At 39.4% G+C, this 25,587-nt stretch overlaps 1 protein-coding gene across 2 annotated transcripts; it reads left to right on the top strand.

The window, feature by feature from the left end:
• Window positions 1–982: 982 nt before the first annotated feature.
• Window positions 983–24,157, top strand: LOC122073844 (YTH domain-containing protein ECT4-like). 2 transcript variants are annotated; one of them, XM_042638507.1, is made up of 8 exons: window positions 983–1,347; window positions 3,963–4,039; window positions 4,197–4,326; window positions 10,923–10,999; window positions 11,116–11,640; window positions 12,566–13,105; window positions 21,895–22,107; window positions 23,397–24,157. In XM_042638507.1, exons 1-8 carry the CDS (start codon window positions 1,302–1,304, stop codon window positions 23,775–23,777), a joined length of 1,989 nt encoding a protein of 662 aa, XP_042494441.1. In that variant the 5' UTR covers window positions 983–1,301; the 3' UTR covers window positions 23,778–24,157. The 2 variants fall into 2 exon arrangements, with proteins under 2 accessions (XP_042494441.1, XP_042494440.1); XM_042638506.1 differs by having other exon boundaries at window positions 4,149–4,326.
• The last annotated feature ends 1,430 nt before the right edge of the window (window positions 24,158–25,587 follow it).

The raw sequence follows: 25,587 nt of genomic DNA, 5'->3' as shown, positions 1-25,587 counted from the left end.
AACATAATTAAGGTGTTTGAGTTTTTTTTTTTTTTTCTAAACCTTAATAGTGCTCTTCGAGCTTTGCAATGGTAGACCCTTAGGGATGAATGGAGCGGCTTGTAGGATTGGGATCCTCAGTAGTGCGCTACACTATGTAGTGTGGATCCATAGGCTGGGAGTCCTTAGACATCAACCCAAAGTATAGATGTAGATCCAAAGGCCATGTAACACGCTACAGAGGATCTGCATGCAAGGCTTGGAGGAACTAATAATACAACTATCATCATAGCAAAGGGGAGCTTGATTTGAATTTGAAGAAAGGGAAGAAGGATATAATTCCTCTCCATAGAGCCCAAGACCAAAGGTTGATCCCACGTCTAGGGTTACCTCGGGACACATGGTTGGTCCTTCCAGCTGTGGAACTACTCTCTAATCCGTGGGCTCTATGAAGAAGAGTTGGATCCAAGGGAAGGAGGGTTTTCTTAAAAGTAGCGGAGGAATGGGAATGAGAAAGGATGAAGGATGAAGGATGAAGGATGAAGGATGAAGGATGAAGGTCAAAGGTCAAAGGATTTTTGGGTTTTGACTCTTTTCGAAAGCAGCTGGAACGTGAAGGAATGCTGGTGGTTCAGATGCATGCATCAAGATCTGGATCAAATACTGGCGGGTTGGATGCCGCTGATCTATCCACTGGTTTAATAGGGAGGGCCTTACACTCTATTGTATGAATGCACTCAAAAGTCAAGATGTTCTTGAATTCATGAGACTTTCATCTTAGGCGTTACTCGGGCTTCTTTAAAGGGGGCGGCTACACTAATGCTGCTCTTATAATATGAGTAATTAAGTAAGCAAACTAGTTAAAGACGTACTTGGAGACGGGATTTTGGTGATCAAACTTTGTTTTGAACTGTGTTACGAAATCGTGTATTTTTATTTACGGTCTCGAAATATATGTTTTTTTTTTATTCTAAAATATAGAACCGGCATAATTCGCAAATTAAACGCAAAGGAGAGAGAAGAGAGAAGAGAGAAGAGAGAAGGGAGAAGAGAGAAGAAACGATAAAAAAAACGTACAAACTAGAAAGCCGATCTGATCACCATTTGTTAACCTAAAGAAAGAGGTTTCCTCCTCGTCTCTCTGCAACTTAAAACCCCTTTTGGTTTAACTGTTTCTTCCTTATCCAATTAGAACAACAACAGCAAAAACGAAACCCTCGAAGTGATTCAGGAAAAGGTAGAATTTCTCTTCTTCTCTATAGCTTATTGGGTTAGAGAATAGAGGCTCTCCTTGGGTTCGTGTTGTTCGTGATAACTGATTCATGGCGGCAGTCCAGAAAGAATCGGATCGAATAATCTCGGGTGGTGGTACGTTGAAAAATTCTATCCTTTTCTTGATATGACACTTTGTTGCTTTCTACTTTCTCTGTGAATCTTTTTTTGTTTCCTGAATGACAACTCAAAGGGGGCAGTGCAATACTTTTTTCATGCAGCAGCCTAAGAAACCAGTTGATTCTTGGATTCGAATTTGATGGTTCTCGATTTTTTTTGTCTCAAATATCAAGTAACTTGCGCATTTTTACAACATGGTCTCATTGGAATGGTATTGATTTGAATTGAATCGTGTTTCGGTGGATTTCTGGGATATGTTTGCTAAACAAGAATTTTGTTTAATGAATTCAATTCTCTCTTTCTTGGCAGTAAATTTTTCATGTTCGCTTGGAGTTATTAGGTTCTTATACTTCTGGAATTTAGTTTTAATTCGGTAAATGTCAAGTGTATTGCTCACAGAACTTATAAAGTTTGATGCCTAGTTTTTCTTCCTTTTAATCATAACGTTTATTTATTTGTTTTGGCATAGAGTCACATCGTGGTCTGTCCTGTGGTGAATCTTTTGCCGAGTTTGGGGTTGAGTTCACAGGAGAGGGGTGCATCATGCTTGTATTGGAATTCCATTTTTGGCTGGTTGGTTGGGTTATGTCTCTTTGTCATATGAAGCTCATATTTTTCTAGTATAGGGTTTTGAAAAACATTTTTCTGGGTCGAAGATCCATGGTGTGTGATGAGTGCAACTATGTTATTTATAGATTCTTTTTTTATAGTTTGTAAGTTACCTGGCTGAGCAGCATGTACACACTGGAGTTGATTTGGTCACAAATCACAATCCAGAAGAGTCCATTCTGACTTGAGTACTTCTTTTCAATATATAGATTTTTGATGTATGGAATTTAATTCATTAGGAACGTGTGCTAAGCCTAGTGAGTTAGAATAAGGAATTGTAATCGGAATTCTAATCTGGTTCCAGTTCATGTTGTTGAACACTTGAACAAAAGCCTAAACTTGATGGCTACATGCAGTTTCTTTGTGATCTATGAGAAAAGAAATCCTGATCAATGAAGTGTAATAAAATATAAAAACATATCATATTAATAGTTGTGCCGTATTTATTTCCTATATAGTGAGTCTGGAAGAGTCATCAGTTGATACTGCTTGAGTTCTTATGTTTTTGACTTTCCTGTTGAAACTTGCATTGGAGGTATCATAAAAAGACTAGAAAAATGAAGCATCTTCCAATGTAATTGTTAGTGTTGGTCACAAAAAGACTGCACAATGAAGCATCTGCTAATAGTTCCATTGTAATTGTGACATTGATACTATAGTTATTGGTGGTGGATATATCTTCAAGTGATGAGGTATCAAAGAGGGTTAGTTGAGTTGAGTTTTCTTTTCTTCTTATTTTTCCATTCTCCATTTCAGCAGAACTCTTGTTTCTTCCCAGCACATTAGATGACGTCTTTTGGCACTTGGGCATGGTTTAATCAACATACATTCAAACACAATTTGTATCATTGTGTGCTCTTCCAGAAGCTTGAGTTGTTTTGTATTTAATTTTCCCTATAGATTCGTTTTTCTCTTCTTCCTGGATTGAAGGGTGGAGAAGAATTTAATCCAAATTGATTTTGAATTTCGTTTTGGTCATATCTTTCCTCTCTTTCTGTCTCTCTTGTCAAAAGTATAATGGTGCAAGTTCATTTTCAGACTGTTAAATTTCCTGAAGAATGATTGTAGAAATATTGATCTGGATCTGCATATGCATGTCTGTTGGTGCCAAAATTTGAAAATCCATGCTCGCTGACGTGACAATCCGTGTATGAGAAAGAAACATGGGTTGACGGAGAGGTTTTAGGAGTTTACAACCCATAGGGGCATGATACCCATACGTGAAGGCAGTTGGAGATGTGAGTGAGGAGAACCATGGCCGTGGAACAGGTGTCATGAGCACATTGGAGACCAGCTTAGTGGGAGTAGTGGACTACGTGGGAAGGCAGTTGAACGCACAAACTATTTAAGGTAGAATAATTCAGCCAAGAAGGGGATCATCAACAAATTACCCAAGTGCCTATCAGCAATGCCAATCCTTTCCTATTTACTGTCATTTTTAGTGTTAGATACAACTTAGGATTCTTAGTTTTTTGCGTTAGTTTCTTCCCACAGTTTCCGCTTTTGTGGACTCTAGTGTTATGTATTAGAGATTCATCTCAGGGAATATACCATTTGTCTTATTCCTTAGTTCAATTGTGGTTTTTTTCTCATCAAAGTACCTGGAGCGATCGGGGCAGGAGGAGAACCAAATCGCTTGATTGAAGTCAGAGTTATTAGTGAATCCGGTCAGGAAGGATTCTGGCACACCTGAGCATTAACCAATACGGCCAATAGACCGTAACAGACCAAGGCAGATTTAGTGCCAACAATGTCTTAATGTTTTTCCTGTCAATCACCCTAACTTGGTAGGGTTTATACATATACTTTTGTTCTTCTTATTTCCCCCTTAAGAATAATCAGTAGTTAGTTTGTGCATGCATGTATTTAGTTGCGCTTGTGTGCATATCTTTAATTTTGGTTTACATTTTTTTTTAATTTTTTTTTTCACTTGCTTTAATGAGCATTGGGTGGTCGGTAATTTGTAAAGTCCTTTTTGCTAGACTCTACTGAGTCAATGAATGTATTGACCCTGAATGCGGAAGGGAAACCTACTGATCCAGATAATTTGAAGGAACAGGTATGTAATGATCCCCTACATGTTATTACTATTCTTCTGTTGGATTTGCTATCATTATTCTTTTTGTGAAACCAGTTCCATGATTTTTCTTTTTAAATTTTATTATCAGCCTCATTCCACCAAAGGTGAGCGGATGGTTCCTTCTAATCATTCGCAGGATGCAGCCCCCACGGGTGCACCAAGAGTTGCCACAGGTCAGTCAGTGTCATTAGGTGGAGCCAGAGATCACAGCACTGTCTACCAACCCGATATCTATGCACCCCAGGCGCATTCATTTTATTATGGAGGTTAGTTCTTTGCTCCTTTATCTGCCCTAGCAGATTTTGGGAAATGCTGTTCATGTTTTGGGACTTATGGCTCACCATGAATGAGCTGCAAACTGGAGATGTAATTTTTGGATTCAAAGTTCTGGCCGTTCAAAACGCATTTTAGATGTAAGGAAATTTATGATGAATATAATGTAAGGCTGAGTTTGACTACCCAACCCGGCAACCCCAAGTAAGGATCAACCTATAACTCCAATGACACTACTGCAGGTACAGATTTGAGAATATAAAATAACCCCAAAACAGGGACAAATAACCTTCTAATGAGCACTATATCAATGATTAACAGTAGCCAATGTTCCAGATTAGGTTAAACTCAGGAAATTATGTCATAAACAAAACCTCAGTAATATGGCTCAGTTAGGTTCAGTATTAACCTTGAATGAAGGTTGACATATAGAGATCTAAACCCCAAAGTACAGCCTGAGTTGATGGCTGGATCGGAAGATGGGCTAATTCTTGATTTAGGGCAGACCTTGAGAGCTTTTTGATTTCTCAGCAACCAGGCCTTGGATGGCCATGCAACCCTGGTCGAGTGTCCTTTATATAGGGCCTGAATGGTCCTTAAAAGATGGCCTTAAATGGCCTGAGGAATGAAAGATGTGTAGACTTTAGTTGCTGCCCAGATTTCTTAAATACAATAGTATCACAGGCCTTGGATTGATGTCTCAGATCAGCAGAAGGCAGCAGCAGTTATTGAACCTTCAATGATCTTCCAATATGTCTCCTTCAATGATCTTCCAATATGTCTCTGATGATGCTATTATTATCCAGAAATGTAAAGAAATAAGAAAAAGGAAAGAAGGGGGATGAAGAAGGGGAATAATGGATTGAGCCTCTTACCCTCTCATAGGTTTCTCACCTCAACTGTATCTCACAGCCATAGTTTGTAAACAAACATATTTTCTCAACTTCAAATCGTGGGGTGGTTTCCCCTTCAGCTTGTATTAATAGTAAGCAATTGAAAGTTACAAAATAGTAAACCAGTCCATGCGTGGTGGTGCCCAAGTAACTGATTACGAGGAAATGGAAGAAAAGCAAAATAGAAACTCCTAGCTAATAGAAACTAATATTAAGAACGTCAATCTAAAAGATTTTAGCAATCCCTTCATGCTCAAGGCTCAAAAACTCATTTCATTTCACTGTTTCGGTCAATCCAAAACTATTGGAATACCAAAAGTTCACCGAATCATTGCATTTTTTCTATGAATTTCGCTTGGCCATTTTGGAGGTTTAATGGTCGAAATGGGTGAAATAAGTGAAAACAAATTGACCAAAATTTTGATGAAAAACTTCATTTTTTTTTACTGACATTCTGAAAAAATGACCAAAATTGTGTTTGTTCTGTGTATCTCCTGTAATTTTGGTTGGGTGAAACAAAAAATAGCAAAATATCTGACATTATGGTGAGTTTTGGAACCATGGTCATGCTAGCTGTCCAAGAGGCCTTCTAGAAGTTCACTTCCACAAGGCAACTCACACCCCAAAAGTCGTCCTCGCAGCTGTCACTGATCTAGAAAATACCTTTCATGCAAGGCAGGCTTATGCTTTTGAAATCCTTCCATGCAATAAGTAGAGTGGAGCCTGCTAACCTGATCTTATATCCTCCTATTTAGAATATGCTAGTCGATGAGCGTTAGGGGCAGAGGAGGGACTAAAATTGATGGCCAAAATAGGCTGATCAAACAACAATTTATGGTTGGTTATGAACCAGATTTGGAGCACCAAGACCAAATTGATGACTTGATCTACATCAGAATATCTGTAAAAGAAGAAGGACCAATTTAGATGGTTTGCAACTTTGGGTGTGATTTTTAAGCTAGTACAAATCTTGTATGGGAATCACCATCTTGTAGATTCATTTTCTCTTTTTATTTTTTAATTAATTAATAAATCCTGACTTTGTGCATGGGCATCCATGTGCTTTTCAGGACACTAGCATAGAACAATCCCATATTGGGAACAACTGCAAGTTTTTCTCTTCATCATATGTTGATGCTAGTTCATTGGTCTTTTGTAGTACTGCTTTTGTTTCCCTTTTTTTTCCTTTCTTTTCCTTTTTTTTTTTTTTTTTTTGGGTCTTCTAGACTGAACCGATGAATTGTCTGTTATTTAAAACTAGTTTATTATATTCCATCTACATCTGGGCGCTGTCTACTGTCAGATTTTAAGTTATAACTACAACATTTTGCACTACAGTTTGTAGTTTTGAAATTTAACTCTCCAGTACTTTTGTGCTGCTGATACCAAGCTGGGTTAAGGAAGAGGACGTTGGGTTGTTCTGGGAATTTTCAATGGAGGCTTTTGAGTGAGCACGTGATGCAGTTGCACTAGCCTGGATGGACAAACATGACCCAGTTTGGAAGCCCAGGCCGAGGAGAACCAGGTCCAATATGGTCGTCAGATCCAATTGGGGATAGAATGCGAATTTAGTAATATGTGGGGTATTTTTGTATACAGAAAGTATGATATAGGCTGAAACTAGTCTTACACTATATCAGCTCTCTCCGGCTTGAAAAAACTCAACTTTGAGTATTAGGGATCAACTGAGTGATGAATGTCGAATTTCTGCTGAAGAAAATACTAGGGTAATTCTCGATGAGTAGAGATGTAGTCCTCAAAACATGGGCCCTTCTCCTCAAAGAACTTGGGTGGAATGACAAACTCAATATGATCCACCTCAGGTTCAGCCTCAACTGTGAAGGGTATGTCTGTACAATCTTCTGGAACTGGTTCTTCAATCTCAATCTCTGTAAAGGCACCAAGGTCCTTGTCTTCTTTGATGTTGCTCTCCTCTCTAATGTCACTGGTAGTATCAAAATAAATAAGGTTGACACCGTGATCGTCCTCACTATTATCATTATGGTCAACATCATCAAGAGGGTAGGGCTGGGTCACCTCCATTTCATTGTCCTCCTCAATAGTAGTAGTAAGCACGGCATTAAGCTTTTGTCACATAGGGCAGAATTTTGCAACATGTCCATGCTCCTTCCAATGGAAACATAGCGCCCTACTGCTGCTGGCCATGGGAGCTTAGCCTTTGTTATCACTATGAGGGGGTATGGTAGTGGTAGGGTGAGCAGCGGGCTTGTCAGACACTACACTGACTGCAGACTTCCTGTTGTCCTCCCCGGTTTGGGAACTGTGAGGGACAACAGTCCTGAAGATCGTAAACATCTGCCTTGCCCATCTACTTCTGAATTTCTGGTCTAAGTCCCGATTTAAAATGGGACAGTGGCTGTCATGATCTTCATTCAACCAGGTGCGTGACACAAGGGCATCAAACTGCTGCATATAGTCTGCTACTGATAAGGTTCCTTGCTGCAATAAGTTGAGCTTGTCAAGTAGGCATGCCTTGAAGATAGATAGGTGGAAGGTACTTGCTCTTGAGCTCTACTTTCTTCTAGAACCAAGTACTAGGGGCTGTTCCCCTTTTCTGTAACCTCCTTTCATGATGGTACCACAACTCCCAAGCCGGTCCCACCAACTCAGTCTTTACAAGTACAATGTTTTTTTGGCCTTTTCATTTCATTCCAATCAGAATAATTGTCCAGACATGAAATCCAATCATAGAACACCTTTGGATTGTGCTTGCCATTGTATTCCTTTAGTTCCAAGTACACCTTATGATTATCATCATTTGTGCATATCATGGTCCTCAAAAGTACGTGCCAGTGTGAAGACTCTTTGAGGTCCTTTGCGGTGTGCATTATCGGTGGTAGAATGCATAGGTACATCTTCACGAGGAAACATTGGGTAAACTCCCTTTGCTGTTGCTCCACATAGTTGTCAAGGTGATGACTTGTTGTCCATGCGGTTTGCCTGGGGCCTAGGTTTTGACAATCGCCTTATTGCACTACATGTTGTCTTGTGTTTTGGCACTTATTTATATCAAATATCATTTAAGTAAATGTTACTTTATTTATTTAGATATTATTTATAAATAAGCAAATACCCCCAATTTGAATACAATAAAAATAATTTAAAAATTAAATTCCGAAAAGGATAAAAAGTCAACCCCCTAGTCCAAGAACAAAAACTGGATTTTGGTTATATTGGCGAATTTCAACTTTTAAATGCTGGGTTTCTTTTTCAATTATGAAAATTTTATAAATCTTATCATGTTAAAACATTGCTAAAAACCAAAAGTCCAGTAAAATAATCTTTTGTTTTGATATTCATAAACTTATTTTCATTGAGGAGATTTTAACAGCATTTTCGCACCTTAAAATAAGTTTGATCATAACATAACTTTGCCATTACGACTTAAGTTTAAGTAATCTTAGACTTGTTGGAAAACTGGTTTTATGTTATACCTAATACAAAAAGTCTCATGCAAAAATAAAATCATTTGACCAGTCAAATTTATTATAGAACAAGCGCATTTATCAAAATGTTGATTTTTTTATAAATTAATGTTGATTTTTTATTATTTGATAGGGCTTAATGTTGATTTTTACTGATTTGATGTGGCTTAATGCTGATTTTCTATGATACAAGGTATATGTGGCTAACGAAATAATGTTAGAAAAGAGGGGGAATAAAAAATAACACTTGGTCGCCTTGTGCACCTAAGGGCGGGCGCCTTCTCTCCTAGGCGCTTAGACAACCCTCTAACCCCTTGGTTCGCCTTGGCGCCGTGCCAACTAGGCTCCACATTTACAACTCGTTGGTTGAATTGTGTCATCATCCCTAACAAGTTGTTGAGCTTCTCACTGTCACTAAGGGGCTGGAGGACCTGTGGGTCGCTAGCGGCCATAGCTTTGATACCAAATGATGTTGGTATGATCGGTTGAAACTGGTCTCACATTGCATCAGAGTAATGATAAGCTGCAACTGGTCGTACACTGTATCAAAGTAATTTGAAGTCGGGTCTGATTCCAGCATTTGGATCATCACAAGCGTATCTAAAGTTATGGTAGATTAGTTTGAGTCCAGATTCATTTTGAATTCAGTTTTAGCTTGAGATTTGGAATCCACATGAGTTGATATTGGTTTTGAAAGAGGTCATATATATGTGAATTATCCATTGATTTACAGTGGAATTAAAAGAATAATTTTTTGAGTTAAATGCTGCTGTTGCACTGACTGGGTTCTCTTCTTCAAGGTTTAAGATCTCAATCTTGCCCTAGTCACTAAACCGAAAAAGAGAGATCTATCGAGATCTTGTATTTTTTCTCGATCGACTTGGTGACTGTTCTCGTTGGCCATATGGTCTTTGTAGCCTTTGAAGCTTGCCATTACCCTATTTTAGGCCTTCTAAACACAATGGAAACACTAGGTTCTTAAAAATCAAAGCCAAAATGGTACTTTGACTTCGTACACTATGTAAGTAGTCTTCGGACCTTTCACCATAGGCTATTCCTCGATAAAAATAGATGACTGTTGACCATGTTTCGATAAAAAAAAATTGGTTTTGAGAATTTTTTACCTAAAACTGTTCTTGAGAAGAAAAGGATCTCCAAAGGTTGATGATGAAGTGATAATCTCCACCTCCAAGTGTTGAAGTTGTAATCTACACTGTAGAGTAACAAATTTGGCAAGAAAGACCACCAAAAGCTCACATTTTCTTCATAGTAGAGCAATATAGGTGAGAGATGTTGAGTTGGTTGAGTTGAGGGTCGAAATTATGTATATGCCCCATGTGATTTGGTCTCGAGTCGAGACCGAGATCTCGAGATCTCGACCAAGATATTGTACATTGTATATATCGCCTCTCATCTCGTCTCGCCATTTTCAAAAAGAGAGATAATAGTGAGATCTTGCTGAGTTCTTAAACCATGCTCTTCTTTCTCTGCTCGACTCCAGATCTGGTTCTATTATCAGGTGTTCTTTCTCACATTCTTCTCCTCTTTTCTTATTCTCTGTTTCTTCTTGATTCTTCTTCTTACTTACTTCTTACCTCTTCTCTTCCTACTATAGGCGGTGCCACTGTTTTCACAGCCAGTGTCTGCTTGCTTTAATCTGTTATATCTCATCCAAAATAATTAGTTTAATCTCAAACTTCATGATTAACTTTCTGATTGCATTCCCTATTGATTTATTTCATTACTTTCTTGTTTATTGGTCCTTTTCTATCATATCTTCTTTCCCTGCCCTATTTTAGGTGTACACTCTACCAGTCCCAATCATCCCTGATCACATTTGTAATTCATTTTTTTCGTGTTCGAATTCACCCCATTGGGATAAATCAATCCATACTAAAAAGTATGATTGGTTCCTTTCCATACTGTGCTTGCATACACAAACTATCAAAATTGATATTTGATAATTGTGTGAGGCATGTCGTAGCATATAAACATGGCTATTGGGGGTAAAAGGTAACTCTGGGTTCAATTGATAATTCTTGATTGGTAGTCAAGGGAAAAAGACTGGCTTTTGAATGGTTAGGATAATTCAATTGGCATATTTGGATATGGCAATTTTAAGAGCTACCCACTGGTGAATGTTTGTATTGACTGTAGATGGTTGAATGGTATGATTTGAGCCTGTTGTGCTTCTGGATTTGTGTTGCCTTACCAATAACCTCCATTTTTCTTATGTGTGCTGTATTTCAGGTTATGACAATGGTACTGGGGAATGGGACGAATATCCTCACTATGTTAATGCAGAAGGCCTGGAAATTGGATCTCCTGTAAGTAATTACGTACTGTTGCAATGCTCTACTGTCCTTTTGCTGTTGCATTGCTCTACTATCCTTTTGCTGTTGCATCTTACAAAAGATATGTTTTTTCATTTGATTTTATTAAGGGCATCTACAGAGAAAGTCCATCTCTTGTATTCCATACTGGTTTTGGGTACAATTCGCAGATGCCATATGGGCCATATTCTCCAGTTACATCTCCTCTTCTGTCTGTGAGGGGAGATGGCCAGTTATACTCTCCACAGCATTTCCCTTTTGCAGGTCAGCCTTTTTACCAGCAGCCAGTTCCTCCTACCATGCCATATATGTCCTCACCAACTCCAGTTTCACAAACTGAGCTGACAATGCCTGTTAACATAGATCAACAAGGGGATGGGATGCTTTTTGGGCCTAGACCTGGTTATCCCCCTCCATTCAGTTCTTTCAGTAGAGGAGGCAGTTTTTCTGGTAATTCTGGTAGTGGCAGCTTTTATGACATGAGGCAAGTGTATGAGGGGTTTGGATCTGGAACACCCTGGTCAGATTGGTCAAAACCGACAGATGGGCAGAGGTCTTTGTCACCATTGTCATCTCCGGCAGCTTCTTTGCAGCCAATTGGCTCATTTGGACCATTTGGGCACAACATTGGGATGGTGTGTTTTCTTACCTGTTAATCTCTATAAACTTGAACTTGTTATGATCTTTTCGAACTTCGAATTCATTTTGATCTTTCTGGATCTGTACAATAGTGCTGCTTCTGGAAATATTAAATACAGTTTGTTCTTATCTTCAAGCAGGGTGGGGAGCTGGGTTGGGCTTCTGGGGTTCTCAGTGAGAATTGTAGAAGCATGTTTTTTTGAAAAATTTCTTTTAAATGAATGATTAATTAAGTAGAGATTCTTTTGAAAATTTCCCAATGTACTTCCACTTGTAGTCCCTCTATGCATCATAAAGAATTGGAGATAGAAGGGGTTCCTCCTCCACATCATTAATTGATAAACATCTCAAATGCATTTTTAATAAATAAACCTGCATCTGAGTAAGGTGTCAAAGGACCAAATATGGAGCCAGATGTAGGTAGATCCATATTGGAATCCCTATACTGTTTGAATATCAGATATCCTATGAACACATTTTTATTTTTATTTTTTATGGGAGGGTGTGTAAAGGGTTGGCTTTTTGTTGGAGAAAGGAGAGAGAGAGATCTCATGGGTTGATGCTTCACTATTTTGCGCAGACTGATCTTTTTCCCACATTCTTTGTGAATTTGCGAATTGAATTATGAATCTTTTCTTTCCATGATAGTTGGCAGTGTATACTGAGTCATCTTACAGGCTGTTGACTGTAGAAATGTTTGTGCATATGCTACAGGCCAGACCCACTTAGTTACACTTACATGGAAATCTGAGTAGCAACTTGTTTAATTTCCCTTGTTCGTAATCTGGTGGGCTGTTTCAACTGGTCTTATGTAGAAATTAGTCAAATCTGTTTTCATCCTTGAGACTTATGCACTGGCCATGCTTAGATAGTGTGTATTTTTTTATTTACAAAATATTTACTTAGTGTCATCATTTTCAGACTTCTCAACAGCAAGGACCACTATATGGATTTGGATCTGGTTCCAGCTCATATACCAGAGGGTATCCTAATGGTGGAATTTATCAAGGCTCGAGTTTTGGGAGTGGATCCCTTACCAGTTTGGGAACAAATGCCCGGAGCTGGATGGCAATTGAAAAGGGCAGAAGAAGAGGAAGGAGAACTGGATCCTTGTGTATTTGTAATGAACCACTTGATATCCTTGATGAGCAGAACCGAGGTCCAAGGGCTTCAAAGCTGAAGAGCCAGATCACTGCTGAACATGGTTCTTCTGTTCATTGTGGCAAGAACAGCATATCTAAAGTCGATACCCATAGTGGGTCATACAACCATCCAGATTTTGCAACAGACTATGGGGATGCCAAGTTCTTCATTATCAAATCTTACAGTGAAGATAATGTCCACAAAAGTATTAAATATGGTGTCTGGGCCAGTACACCAAATGGGAACAGAAAACTGGATGCTGCTTATAGTGAAGCTAAGGAGAGAAAAGTTGACTGCCCGGTCTTTCTGTTCTTTTCGGTAAGTTAACTCCAAATCCTGTTTTCGAATTTTTTTGATTAGCTATTTGGCATTGAAATTGCCTTGTTGAAAGGCAGAAATTGATACGTGACTGATCTCCTATTTGCTCTATGCCTTATCCACTGGGATTAGTAGACAGCTGGAATTTTCTAATTAGCCTAGGAAAAAGGTTGTAGCATTGTTGGTAGTGTAATAGGAATGATATGGTTAAGAAATGGGTGAGATCTACCCAAGAATTGATTCAGCTTATGTGGGCTGAATGTTGAACACTGATATGTGGGTTGGCTACTTGCCTACTTTTGATGCTTTTTGTGGGGCATCCATTGAACAACTTCAAAGCTCTAGGACCGGAGTCAGAGATCGCTCCCCAGTAACTTCCTTGCAGGTTGACCAGGTGGTTGTTTTTCACATGTCCTCTACAGAACGCTATTGAGCTTAACATTGATGGTAGCTTTTTTTGGATTTCTATGCTGTGCTGGTATAGGCGGTCTTTTTACAGACCATGATGGTACTGATCTGCAGGTCTTCTCTGGTCCCATTGGTAGAATAGGAGTGTCTCTGCAATGACTGAGCTTAAAGCAGTGATATGTTACTTAGAAATTGCTATTGCAAATGGATGGTTCGGTTGAAGGTGAGTCTAGGAAGGTGATCAATTGCTTTGAAGTCTATGCTGATGGTCCTTGGAATGTCTCTCTTAAGGAAAACTATGCCTCTTTGTGCTTCTAGGAGTTCTGCTTTTTCTTAGAGGCTGCATTCTGTGAAGTCTATTGCAGATGGGCTGGCTAGAGAGGGAGCAAATATGCACTCCTTGTACATAGGGCCCTACCCTGTGGTATAATCTTTTTCAGGTTTTCCCCTTTGGCATTGGTCTCGTTGTTGTAGAATGTCTTAATACTCTTTTTCTTTCCTAGTAATAAAATCATTTGGTCATCTAGAAAAAGAGGAGTTTTTGAAATGATAGAAGTGGTTTGTGGTGTCATTCAATGTCTTAAAATTTGCATCTGTGGTTGTCCTGATCGGTTGACCTGTTTGCTCAGCTCTGATTGACAACCGGGCTTATTCTTGTTAATTTTGGGCATCCGCAGTTGCAGTAGTGTGGTTGATTGTTTCACCAGCTTACTTTTACCAGTTCAGTATTGCTTTTATGCAGATACTGTTCAGGATTAGAATGGACAGTATGGACGTGTATTTCTGGGTCAATTTTTTTGCGTCAAACTGGATGAAGAGAAATTTCTTCCTCATAATTTCCAACGACTCTGCCCTTGCACGTCAATTATTGCTTTTGTTTCCTATATGTGGGGGAATTTTGAGTGTCCACTCAATCCCTTAATCAAGCCCATGCTATGGTTCTTTTTCTTCTTGTATTTTCTTATTGGACTTTTGTCTACTCCAAAGAACTTGAGGGACAGCCTCAGAAGATTTGAAGATCTTTAAGGCAAGCAGTGTTTGTCAAGATTACGAATAAGTAATCACTATATATTTACTCTTTTTTTTTTCAAATGCACTAGAATAAGTAGCATTTACAGGTTATGAGATTTGAATTGAGCTTATTTGTGAGAAGAATAAACAGAAACTCCCCAAGCTTTTTTTTTTTTTCAAATGCACTAGAATAAGTAGCATTTATAGGTTACGAGATTTGAGTTTAGCTTATCTGTGAGAAGAATAAACAGAAACTCCCCAAGCTTACTGATTAGCAAGGCTAAGTTTTTGAAGGAAAACCAATGTATAGCAATTAATGAAAGGATTGTTGGATGGGGTAATGACTTGTTTCAAATATGACACTAGCTAGGGGAGTCAAAACCTAGCCCGAACCGATAAAACTGACCGAAACCAACCAATAAAACCCAAAACGAACAAAACCGATCCTTATTGGATTGGTTTTGGACTGAGGTATGTTGGGATCGGCTGAAAACCGGTCCAAACCGAACCGACCAATAACCAAACCGAATGAAACCGATAAAAAAATAAATGATTATGATATTATAAATTGATGAATTGACTATCCATTTTTCACAATATTAGAGAGAAATTTTTTTATTGTAAGGAGGGGTATTGTTACAAATCATTGAATTATGTTATGAATAGAGAAATTGATTTGTAAATTGTAATTATGCTTCCATTGATTTCCTTGCTCACTACACAAAACTAGTTGGATGGTTAAATGAGTGATTAGGGATAATAGGGTTCGTTTGTGATTTTAATATTAGTTATCTTCTTAGTAATTTTTTATCCATTGGTTTCAATATTAGTTCCCTTGTAACGATAAATCATGATTTAATCATAATCATAAACTTAAAGTGTTTTTTTATCAAATCTTGTCACTTTAAGTTATGTATGTAAGATTTCATTATGGTTCAAGCCCAATAATAAACCGATATAAACCGGTATTAACCTGATATTGAAAAACATAGATAAACCGAAACCAAACAGGACCGAAACCAAAACTGACCGAAAACCGAAGTTCCTTAATGGATTGATTTTGGTCTCCCTCATTCCTAGATCGAAACCGATTCAACTCGTCCGAAACCGAACCGAACCGAACCGTCCAATTGACACCCCTAACACCGGCCTTCTTTATTTATAATAACAAAGAGAGTTATAGAGAATTACAAAGACCATTAAACCCCTTAGGGTTCCTCTACCACCCAATGGCTTGACAACTGGCACCCAGATGGGATCCTCTTCCTTAAAGTGGCCGTAGAGTAGTTTATTCCTCGAGTCTTGCTAGAGACTCCTTAGTCTCTTCAATTGTTCGCAATTGCTCCTGGTCTCTCCCTCCTTCCTCCCAAGCCATTTCTGGCCTTTAGTCCTCTCTCCTGACCCTTCTGCCTAATGGTGGAGAGGACAAAATTGTTTGGTCCCTTCCCCCTCTGGGAAATTCTCCTCTTTGTCTGCTTGGAATCTTGTCTGCTCTACTAATCGTTCCATTCCTTGGCGTAAGACTGTCTGGATCAAATCTCGCATCCCTCGGTACAACTTCATGGTTTGGAGAGCTCTCTCCAATTGTTTCCCTACCTAGACCTTTCTCATCCATCGCCATATCGCTTCCCCCCCCTGGCGCTTGTTGATTGTGCTGGAATGGTGTTGAGGATGCCAACCATTTATTTTTCGATTGCCCCTTCACCTCCTCCATCTGGAAGCGTGTCCTTGCGACCCTTCACCCTTGAGAGAGAATGGATATGGATCGACATGACCTTTGGCACTAGCTCTATCTGTGAAATCGCTGGGAAACTTGCTTTCGGGGTAGCCATTTCTCACATTTGGATGGAACGCAAGCTGTGTAGATGGACTTCAAATCCAAATCTTATCAATGCCATCTACTTTGACCTTTCCTCCAAATTTCTATGACCATGCACCGGCTGGTTGCTGATACCACAAGGAACATGGTGATCGTTGTCTCTTGGGGGCCTCCCCTTATCTATTTTGGCTCCCCCCCATCCCCCCATCTAAGGGGTGTATCCTATACTTTGGCTATGGGTCTTGTGCCTCCCCCCCCACCCCCCCCTCCTTTTCCTTGTTATTTAATTTTCATATTCACCCAAAAAAAAAAAAAAAAAACAGTATGTTTAACAGATGGTTCCAGCAACACAGTAACAGAGAACCACTCAAATACTAGGGTATAGTATACTAGGGCGTCATTCTGTCACAGAAAATAGGACCGTATACAGTCCATACTGTTGGCAGAACAGAAAGTGAAAAAAAAAAAGAAAAAGAAAAAGAAATAGCAACTGTAACAGATTTAGTAACGAAGCAACTCGGATGAACCAGGTCTTCCTGTCGAAGGTAGTACTTGTTTATGGGAATAACTCCTAAAAATCTCAGCCTATTCTGATGACTGATGAACTGGGCTTGAAGGTCACTGCAGTAGTGCTGTGGAGTGTGTTCTTGATCTTGAGTCTTCAAACAGAACTTGATGGAGCAATGACAGTATAGTCTTCTGATGTTTCGCAGCAACAATGGAGTGAAACTGACCTTCGGTTCTTCTTAGATGCAAGTTTAATTGAAGATCAATGAAAATAGAAACAAGAACTGGATAGGAAGAAGAATAAGATTTTTTTTTCTTTTGAAGGGGGGGGGGGGGAGAGGGATATGACCGAGACCTCTTACAGCCTAGGTTTCACACCTACCACCGTTTGTCACAACCTCCATGGTTAACAACCAAATTTCTTTCCTCATCAATCAAATTGTTGGTTTTTCTTTTTTTTTTTTGGGGGGGGGGTGGTCTGAAGTTCAGCCCATCTTCAATTGATAGTTTCCAAAATCCCCCTTCCGTGGGGAAGGTATAGATTACAATCCAAAAATTATAGAAACTATCCTAATCTTGGAATTCATGTCAAAATAGAAACTAAAGGAAAAATAAATTTTGGCTTATAGCTACTAAATAGAACTCCTACTTAGCAATTAAGGATGGCTACAAAAATAGGAGCTTGACTAAATGGCAACTAAACTGACTCAGCAAAAACCTTCTTCTCTTGCTATCTTCAATTGGCCCACAGAATCTCAAATATCTCCTGGGCTTCCTTCTCTACACAAGGCCTATGGGACCCACTAAAGCTGTCAAAACATCTCCTTTTCCAGCTGCTGGTTGATGGCTACATAGGGGCAGGATGTGGACTTGAAGAGGGGCTTAAATACAACCAAGGGCCCAAACATGGGCCTGACCATGACTTAGATTGTTGACCAGAAAAGGGGCTTGATTTTGGCTGGCTAGTAGGCTGCTAGTGTGGTTGGTTCTTCTCCATTGATCTGCATCAATTTTTTTATTTAGGAAACCATTATATTATTTCCGGAGATTGCGTCTTAATATCCACTGCTCCCAATCCCTTGATTCAGGTGTGAGGGGTGCTGTTAGGTGAAACTGTTGCCTATTAACACTTACCTAGTTATAGCGCACGGTTGCTTGTTGCTCTATATTACACTCATGACGGATAGCCCTTAGAGAAGAAAGGGAAGATCAGAGAAGCAGGGGGAGGGGAAAAGCGCACACTCTCACAGAGCACAAACCAAAACAATTCTCACTTCATTCTTTCAATTCACTGTCTTTTGTCCATCGGTTAGAACCAATATATAGGAAAGTAAAGACATAAAATTAGAAACTCAACTAAAATAGATGTTAACCTAAACTAGGAAGCAAATCATAAGAGGAAACAAGCTCTAAAATGACTCTAACTCTTACGTTTCTACTATGTGAAATAAAAGACACAAAATAGTACTAATCACTTCCAACCCTGGTTGAACCAATACCCTGGGCTAGACCGGTTCTTCTTGGCTTCCAAAGCCGTTCATGCTGGTCCAACCAAGTATTTGTAGCCAAGTCTGCATCAACTATCCTTCTCTGAAAAGAACTTGACTCCGTCGAGTTAGGAAAAAGGCCAAGGACACCGTTTGATGGAATATGCTGAATGAGGAACGATCTCACTATTTTTTTTAGTTTAATTTCAGGGAGATCTTTGGTAGGATGAAACTTCATAGTCTTGTTGTCATGCTTGAAAGCATAGGTGTTGGCATAGCCACAATGTTGTATCTTTTTGTCAAATAATCATGGTCGACCAAGAAGGATATTGGCACACCTTCAGATGGAGGACGTCGCATTGGACTGTATCTTTAAATCCACCAATAAAATATCTGACCAAACACTTATCTGTGATCTTGAGATTAGTGTTGTTCACCTAAGCAACCTTGTAGGGATTTGGATGTGGCTCTATTCAATCCTAGCTTACTATAGGTGTCTTCAAATACAACGTTAATGCAACTACCTCTATCAATGACCAAGGTTAATAGTTGGTCATTACACTTCACACGGGTTTGGAAATACTACTACGGCGCTAGTCTTCATCGTCAGCGATTTTCCGAGTGGTCAACATGTTCATGACGAATGACATAAAAAGGATGTGAGTCCTCATCACTGGGAGTGTCATGGAGTTCACTTAACACACACTCTTAAATCAACTGTGTCAGAACCAAGTTGCTCTCCGGGAATATAAGGTATAGGAAAATCCTTATCAATAAAAGCAACCAAACGATTGGGACATTGAGCACTGACTAGGTCGTGAAGATGCTATAGATGTAGCACTAGCTTGTGGTTTGTTGAATGACCTCTCCTGGGTGGAAGGTTGTTATGGAATGGAACTATTACCTCGAGGGAATGTATTTGCAAAATTTCTCCGACTGTATGGACATTTCAGACTTTCTTTAACTTGATACGCTACTTGTACGACATTTTCCATTGTAGGTAACCGACTGGATGCAAGGGAAACACTAATTTGAGGGTGCTAACCATTGCGGAATTGTACCACCAATAATTTATCCCACTCAAAATCAGAACGAGTGACAAAATAATAAAATCTTGCAATATACTCTTCAACGGTCAAACTTTCCTGTTTCAACTGTGCGAACCTGAGATGCATGCATTGCTTGTAATCAGGAGGCAAGAATCTCCGGTTCATGACTTCATACATTTCAGCCCAAGTAGTGACTAATCCAATGCCTAGGGTTTAGTTTTGTTGTTGTTGCTTGACCTACAAGACTCGGGCTGTACCTTTCAGTTGCCTCTGCAAGTAGGATCTTTTGGGTCTCAATCAACCCGTACCATTTGAAGAATGTCTCTAAGCTGTGAATCCAATCAATGTACAGTTCTGAATTGTTATCTCCATAAATTAAAGGGCATCCAATGTTGCTGCTCTCTCCGCTCCATCATCATATTGACCGGTTCCATATGGTGGTGGAGGTGGTGGTGCTGGTGGTGGTGGTGTATGATGTGGTGGCAGTGGTGATGAAGAAACCTATGGTGTGGTGTTGGAAGAATCCCCAGATTGAATGAGACTCTTTCCTCTATCTTCAGCCTCCAATCGATTAATGGTAGTTTGCATAGATTCCGTCGTTGTTTGAAGAGAAATGATAGCGGTAGTGAGGTCATCAAATTTTCCATCCGTTTCACCCTTGTAGGAGTTGAGTTGCACTTCACTATTGGCTACCATGGTGGAGATTGGCAAAGAGCAGTTAAAAGGTTAACCTTTTTTTTTTTCCTGGTAGAAGTTCAACTTGAAACACAAAAATAAGGGGACTTAACATAATTAGGGGAGAGGGGTATATTTGGAAAGACAAGGAAAGAAGGTGTATAGGTAATAAAAGGTGGGGCAGGGGTAATTTAGGAATAACAAAAGAAACAATTAAGAAATAGGGCAGGTAGGAGTCATGGGGTATGGGGTTTTACCGAGAAAGGAGTTCTCTCCTTCTTGGAGATGAAACCAGCAGCAACGGCTTCTCAGCTGGTTCTCTAGCTATAGAAGATCGCGGGAGCAGCGGAACTTTGGACGAAGGTGTCGACTGTGATGGAAGTTTGAGGAAGGTCGACTTTAAAGGAGGCAGCTGGAGTTGGAGTTCGAACCAGGTATCTTCGATTCCTCTTCTCTGAATCTCTTATTCTTCTTCTTTGTTCTCAATCTCTCTTCACTTTTGTCTCTCTTTTTTTTGGTTGGCGGAACCCTAAAAAAGGGGTTCGATCGAAGGAAGTTGGGAGAAAGATGAGGGCGGTGAGAAAGGGAGGGTTTATTCTTCTTTGGATGGAATCGGCTCTCTCTCTCTCTCTCTCTCTCATCTGTCTGAACCCAGAAAGGGTCACTGAAACCACCAAAAGGGAAAAGGATGTGTTGGTCTGCAGGATATCAAAAGGGGTGCTGCTGAGGTGGTCGATGGGATGGAGCTGTAATAGGAAACGAAGGAGGAAAAAGAAGGTCTCAACTTCTCTGTTCAGAACAGAGTTATTTTTTTTTTTTGGGGGGGGGGGGGGGTGTGTTCTCTGCTGCTGTTGTTTGGCAGCAAGCAATGTAAGGAGGGAGGGAAGACGATAAGACAGAGAAGGGTTAGGTAAGAAATGGAATAGGGAGAGAACGAAGGAAGGATCCTTCGGCTCTAATATCAAGTTGATGAAGAGCCCTTAGAGAAAGAAAGGGAAGATCAGAATAGCATGGGGAGGAGAAAAGCGCACACACTCTCACAGAGCACAAACCAAAACAATTCTCACTTCATTCTTACAATTCACTGTCTTTTGTCCATCGGTTACAACCAATATATGGGATAGTAAAGACATAAAAAGAAACTCAACTGAAAGAGATGCTAACCTAAACTAGGAAGCAAATCATAAAAGGAAACAAGCTGTAAACCACTCTAACTCTTACGTTCCTACTATGTGAAATAAAAGACACAAAATAGACTACTACTAATTACTTCCAACCCTTGTTGGACCAAAACCTTGGGCTGGCCCGGTTCTTATTGGCTCTTGGCTTTCAAAACCGGTCATGTTGTTCCAACCAAGCAAGTGCAATCAAGTCTGCATCTATGAGAGTAAGAGGTAGGTTCGTTAGGATTGGGTTGGTCTAAGGATAAATCAAATTAATAATTAAAAAAAGGTAGACTTCAAAAAGCAGAATGGCTGTGTTCATAGTTTATTCAAAGGCCAGTCATATATTTTTCCCAGTTCTGCTGGGTTCTTCCATTCTTTTCTTCCTTTTTTTGTCTTCCTTGGTTTTCTTCGCTGTTCTTTATTTTTCAGCTAGGTTAATCATCTTAGCTCCCTATTTTACTCACAATTTACCCTAATGATGATTTTCTGCACCAGACTTTCTTGATATTTAGCCAGGAGGGGAAGTGAATTCTTGCTGTTTTTGTCTAAACTACTATGGATAGTTAGGGAACTGGATGTATTTTGTTCTGGTTGTTGGAAGGTCATTTGTGCTTTTATTTGCATCTGTGCTGAATCTTTGATTCTGTTACTTCATGGCTATATGCAGGTGAATGCTAGTGCACAGTTCTGCGGGGTGGCCACGATGGCAGGCCCTGTGGATTTTGATAGGAGTGTCGATTATTGGCAGCAAGATAAGTGGAGTGGCCAGTTTCCTGTCAAGTGGCACCTTATCAAAGATGTCCCCAATAGTGAGTTTCGTCACATTATACTTGAAAATAATGACAAGAAGCCTGTGACCAACAGCAGAGACACTCAGGAGGTATGGTTTCATTTGTCATCTATAAAGCAATCTTTTTAATTTGTAGTTAATCTAGAGCTTGGTTGGTCTTCAGACATTGGGCAATCTAGAGCGTGGTTGGTCTTCCGACATTTGTAGGCTGCCCAATTTTGGGCTGCTTCGCTCATGGAAGAACTAGGATTCTGGTTTGACTCTTTTTTGGGCAGCTTTTCAAAAAAATAATATAAAATAAAAGGGTCTACCCAGTGCACAAGGGTCCTGCAACTGCGGGGTCTGGGGAGGGTCATAATGTATGCACAGCCTTACCCCTGTTTCGCGGAGAGGCTGTTTGCTGACTCGAACCCCCGACCACTGGGTTGCAATGGAGCAACCTTACCGTTGCACCCTTTTCTTTCCCAATATTGTTAAGCTTTGGTTTCTTTGGTTAAAACTAATTTATCCGCAGTAACTAGGGCTTTTATTGTTTTAACTGCTGAGGGAGTAATGTAGCTAGGTGAGCTGCCTCAGCACTAGTAAAACCCAATCTTTTTCCACCACAGCTGGAACTTGCATTTCTAGAGTTGGTTACTATTAAATTGAGGGAATAATAGGTGTAGCATCTTTGGTTGACATCAAATTGGGTTTGCGTTGGAGATATGTGGTGTTAGGGAACAATGAACTTTTCATCTTCCTATCCCTTGAAGAAACATAGTAAACATAAAATAGGGGACCTGGCAACTAAACATGTTTGAAAATTTGTTTAATTCTTGCTTTTTTCCATTCTAGTCAAACATTTTGTCAAGTTCTCAAAATACAAATCATCATTTCATACAAGAACAATTGAACTCATATCCTCTTTTTTTTTTCCTGTTGGGGGGGGTTGTTTCTTCATCCGGTTATTACTTCACAGTAAATCATTAATTCTGAAAATTTAATTGTTCTCTGATAGGGCATCCCATTGAAAAGGGTGTGGTTGTATATAAACTTTCCTAATAATTGGTGTGCAGGTTGAATGTTTTGGAGTTATTGATGTGAGAGTCCTAATTTAACTCTGATTCTTTGTGTGATCTGCTTGTGCAGATTGAATGTTTTGGAGTAATTGATGTGAAAGTACAAATTTAACTCTGATTCTTTGTGTGGTCTGCTTGTTTATTCTCATTCCTGTACTCAAATCTAATTTTGATGTAATATACTGGTTTACCAATCGAGCCTATTACTAAATAGTATCCTGTTCCATTATCTCAAACTGCATGGGAAATCTAGAACTTCTTTTTGTTTATTTATTCCTCATCTGATCTGTATGCCTTTACCCTGTGCCCAAAATCATTCAGGTCAAGTTGGAACAAGGTATTGAGTTGTTAAACATTTTCAAGAACTATGAAACTGATATGTCCATCCTGGATGATTTTGATTTCTATGAAGACCGGGAGAAAACCATGCTGGATAGGAAGGCCAGACAGCAAGCCAGCTTGGTGGTTTCGCCTGCGGCTAGTGAACATGAGCATCGGAATCCTGTTTCATTATCCAACAACTTCATAAAGCAGATGTCAAAGAGCTTTGCTCAAGCTGTTAAGTTGGATGAGGTCTGTAAAAAGGATCCAACGACAGAAAAGTGTGAATCTGCTGTTGCTGTTTCTCTGAGCATGGGAGTTAAACCTGAAGATAAAAAAACATCCAAGACATTGGCTGCTTCAACTGCGCAGAGCAGTTAGGAGGTGATGGTTGGTTCGGCAGAGTTGCTGGAATCTGATGTTCACTTTCTTCCCCATTTCATTCAAAAATATTAAGTGGGAAAGTGGAAGCTCTGTCAGATATGTAGGAAGTCAAGAGTGTGTTGCCATTTGCGTGGAAAGTTCAAGTAGTGTTCCCAGGCTGACGCACTTGGTGTATAGTATATGCCTGTGCCCTCCATGCCCATCCTCATGCCTTTTGTCGATTGTAATTTTAGTTTTTATTATTTTTCTCTCTTTTTTGATGCTTTTGTTTTGTGGGTGAGAGCAGTTAATTAAAAGCTGCTGGTTGATTGAAGCCTTTGTAAAGTTCCCTCAGCTTGGAAGGCAGAATAATAAAGATTGCATCAAGGCCTTTTGGATGGAGAGGGTAAATATTTTTTGGTAGAAGAGAGAGAGAGAGAGGATGCAGAATCCAAGAGCGTAAAAAGTACATATAATCTGAAGTTGAGAGCCGCTTCAAAGAATCCGTACATAATTTAAATGTAACACTCGAATTTTTATACAATAAGATTTTTAATACTAAAAATGTCGACAAGTCAAAAAAAATTTATGCGAAAGAACAACATACATCAAGGAAATATAACAGTTTCTAAATCTTCTTTTTTTATTATATGAAAATGAAAAATTTGTTAAGAACTTAAGGTAATAGGAGTTGGACATGAGTAGAGCTTGAACGTGTCATTTTAACATTCCTTGCTCTATTAACTAGTGAAAGCTGTCATCAGAGATTACAATGGCCTAATCGTGAGTCGGGTGGTAAGAACCCTAGTGATTTTGATGGTGTACACGTGGGTAGATGCGAAAACAGGTTGAGAGAAGTAGGTGGAGGTTGAAGGTAGTTTTCCCATTGTGAAATTTGGGAGAGAAGATGGAGGGGGTTGGATTTAGTTTTCTGGAAGATGATATTATTCCTCATGATTCAAATAAAATAGGTGGTAATGGAAAGGTAATGAGAATGAGTTAATATCAGATGGATAGTGATGGGTTTCGAATGAAGAAATAATCAATCCAGTCCTTAAGCCAAGGGAACCAACAACCCAGATGTATTTGACAAAATTGCAGGAAAGGGAGACATGCCATTCGGTTTTTCTTTCCATTTGGCAAATAGGGAAGTTTAGATCCGCAAGGAATTCCACATTTGATGATTTTCCAGAGAAAGAATTTGAATTTTGGATGAGATTTTGATTTCCAGATTGTCGTCCACATTTCCTTCTCACAAGAGAGGTTGGTGAGTAGAGTAAAAGAATGGTGAACTGAGTTAACCGAATGGGAGCAATGAGCTTTTCCTGAAAGGATTTACCTAAGGGAATTTTTAAAATCTCCATAGTAATGGAGGGGGAAAATGGAGTGGATTAGATTGTGGTTCCTGAACAGAGTGAAAGAGCCAGCCCTGGTATCTATGGGTCTGTCCAAATATTGATAGAATTACTAGATCCAATCTTCCAGCAGATTGATTTATGGATAAGAGGAAATTTGATTTCCAAGAGGGACTGGTAACTAGGATCGATTTATACTTGATTTTGAGAGAGAACCATGTTTGTCTCATTAGAAGAGCCTTATTATGGGTAGAGGCATTTCGAATACCAAGACCCCAAGAGATCTAGGCTGACATCTTGATTTCCAAGAGATTAAAAATAAGGATTTTGAGCTAGGGAGAGATTCCTTTCCAGAAGCAGGAATTAATGGAGTCCAACTGATTGCAAATGTTGGCAGGGAAGAGAAAATTGGACATGAGATATGTTGGTGTGGCACTGAGTACAGATTTTATTAGAATTGTTCTACCAGCTTG

The sequence above is a fragment of the Macadamia integrifolia genome, chromosome 3 (genome assembly GCF_013358625.1).
Source record: "Macadamia integrifolia cultivar HAES 741 chromosome 3, SCU_Mint_v3, whole genome shotgun sequence".
In the NCBI taxonomy this organism is placed as follows: Eukaryota; Viridiplantae; Streptophyta; class Magnoliopsida; order Proteales; family Proteaceae; genus Macadamia; species Macadamia integrifolia.
The sequence above is the reverse complement of the archived record's forward strand: the minus strand, read 5'-3'. Positions and strand labels throughout refer to the sequence as shown.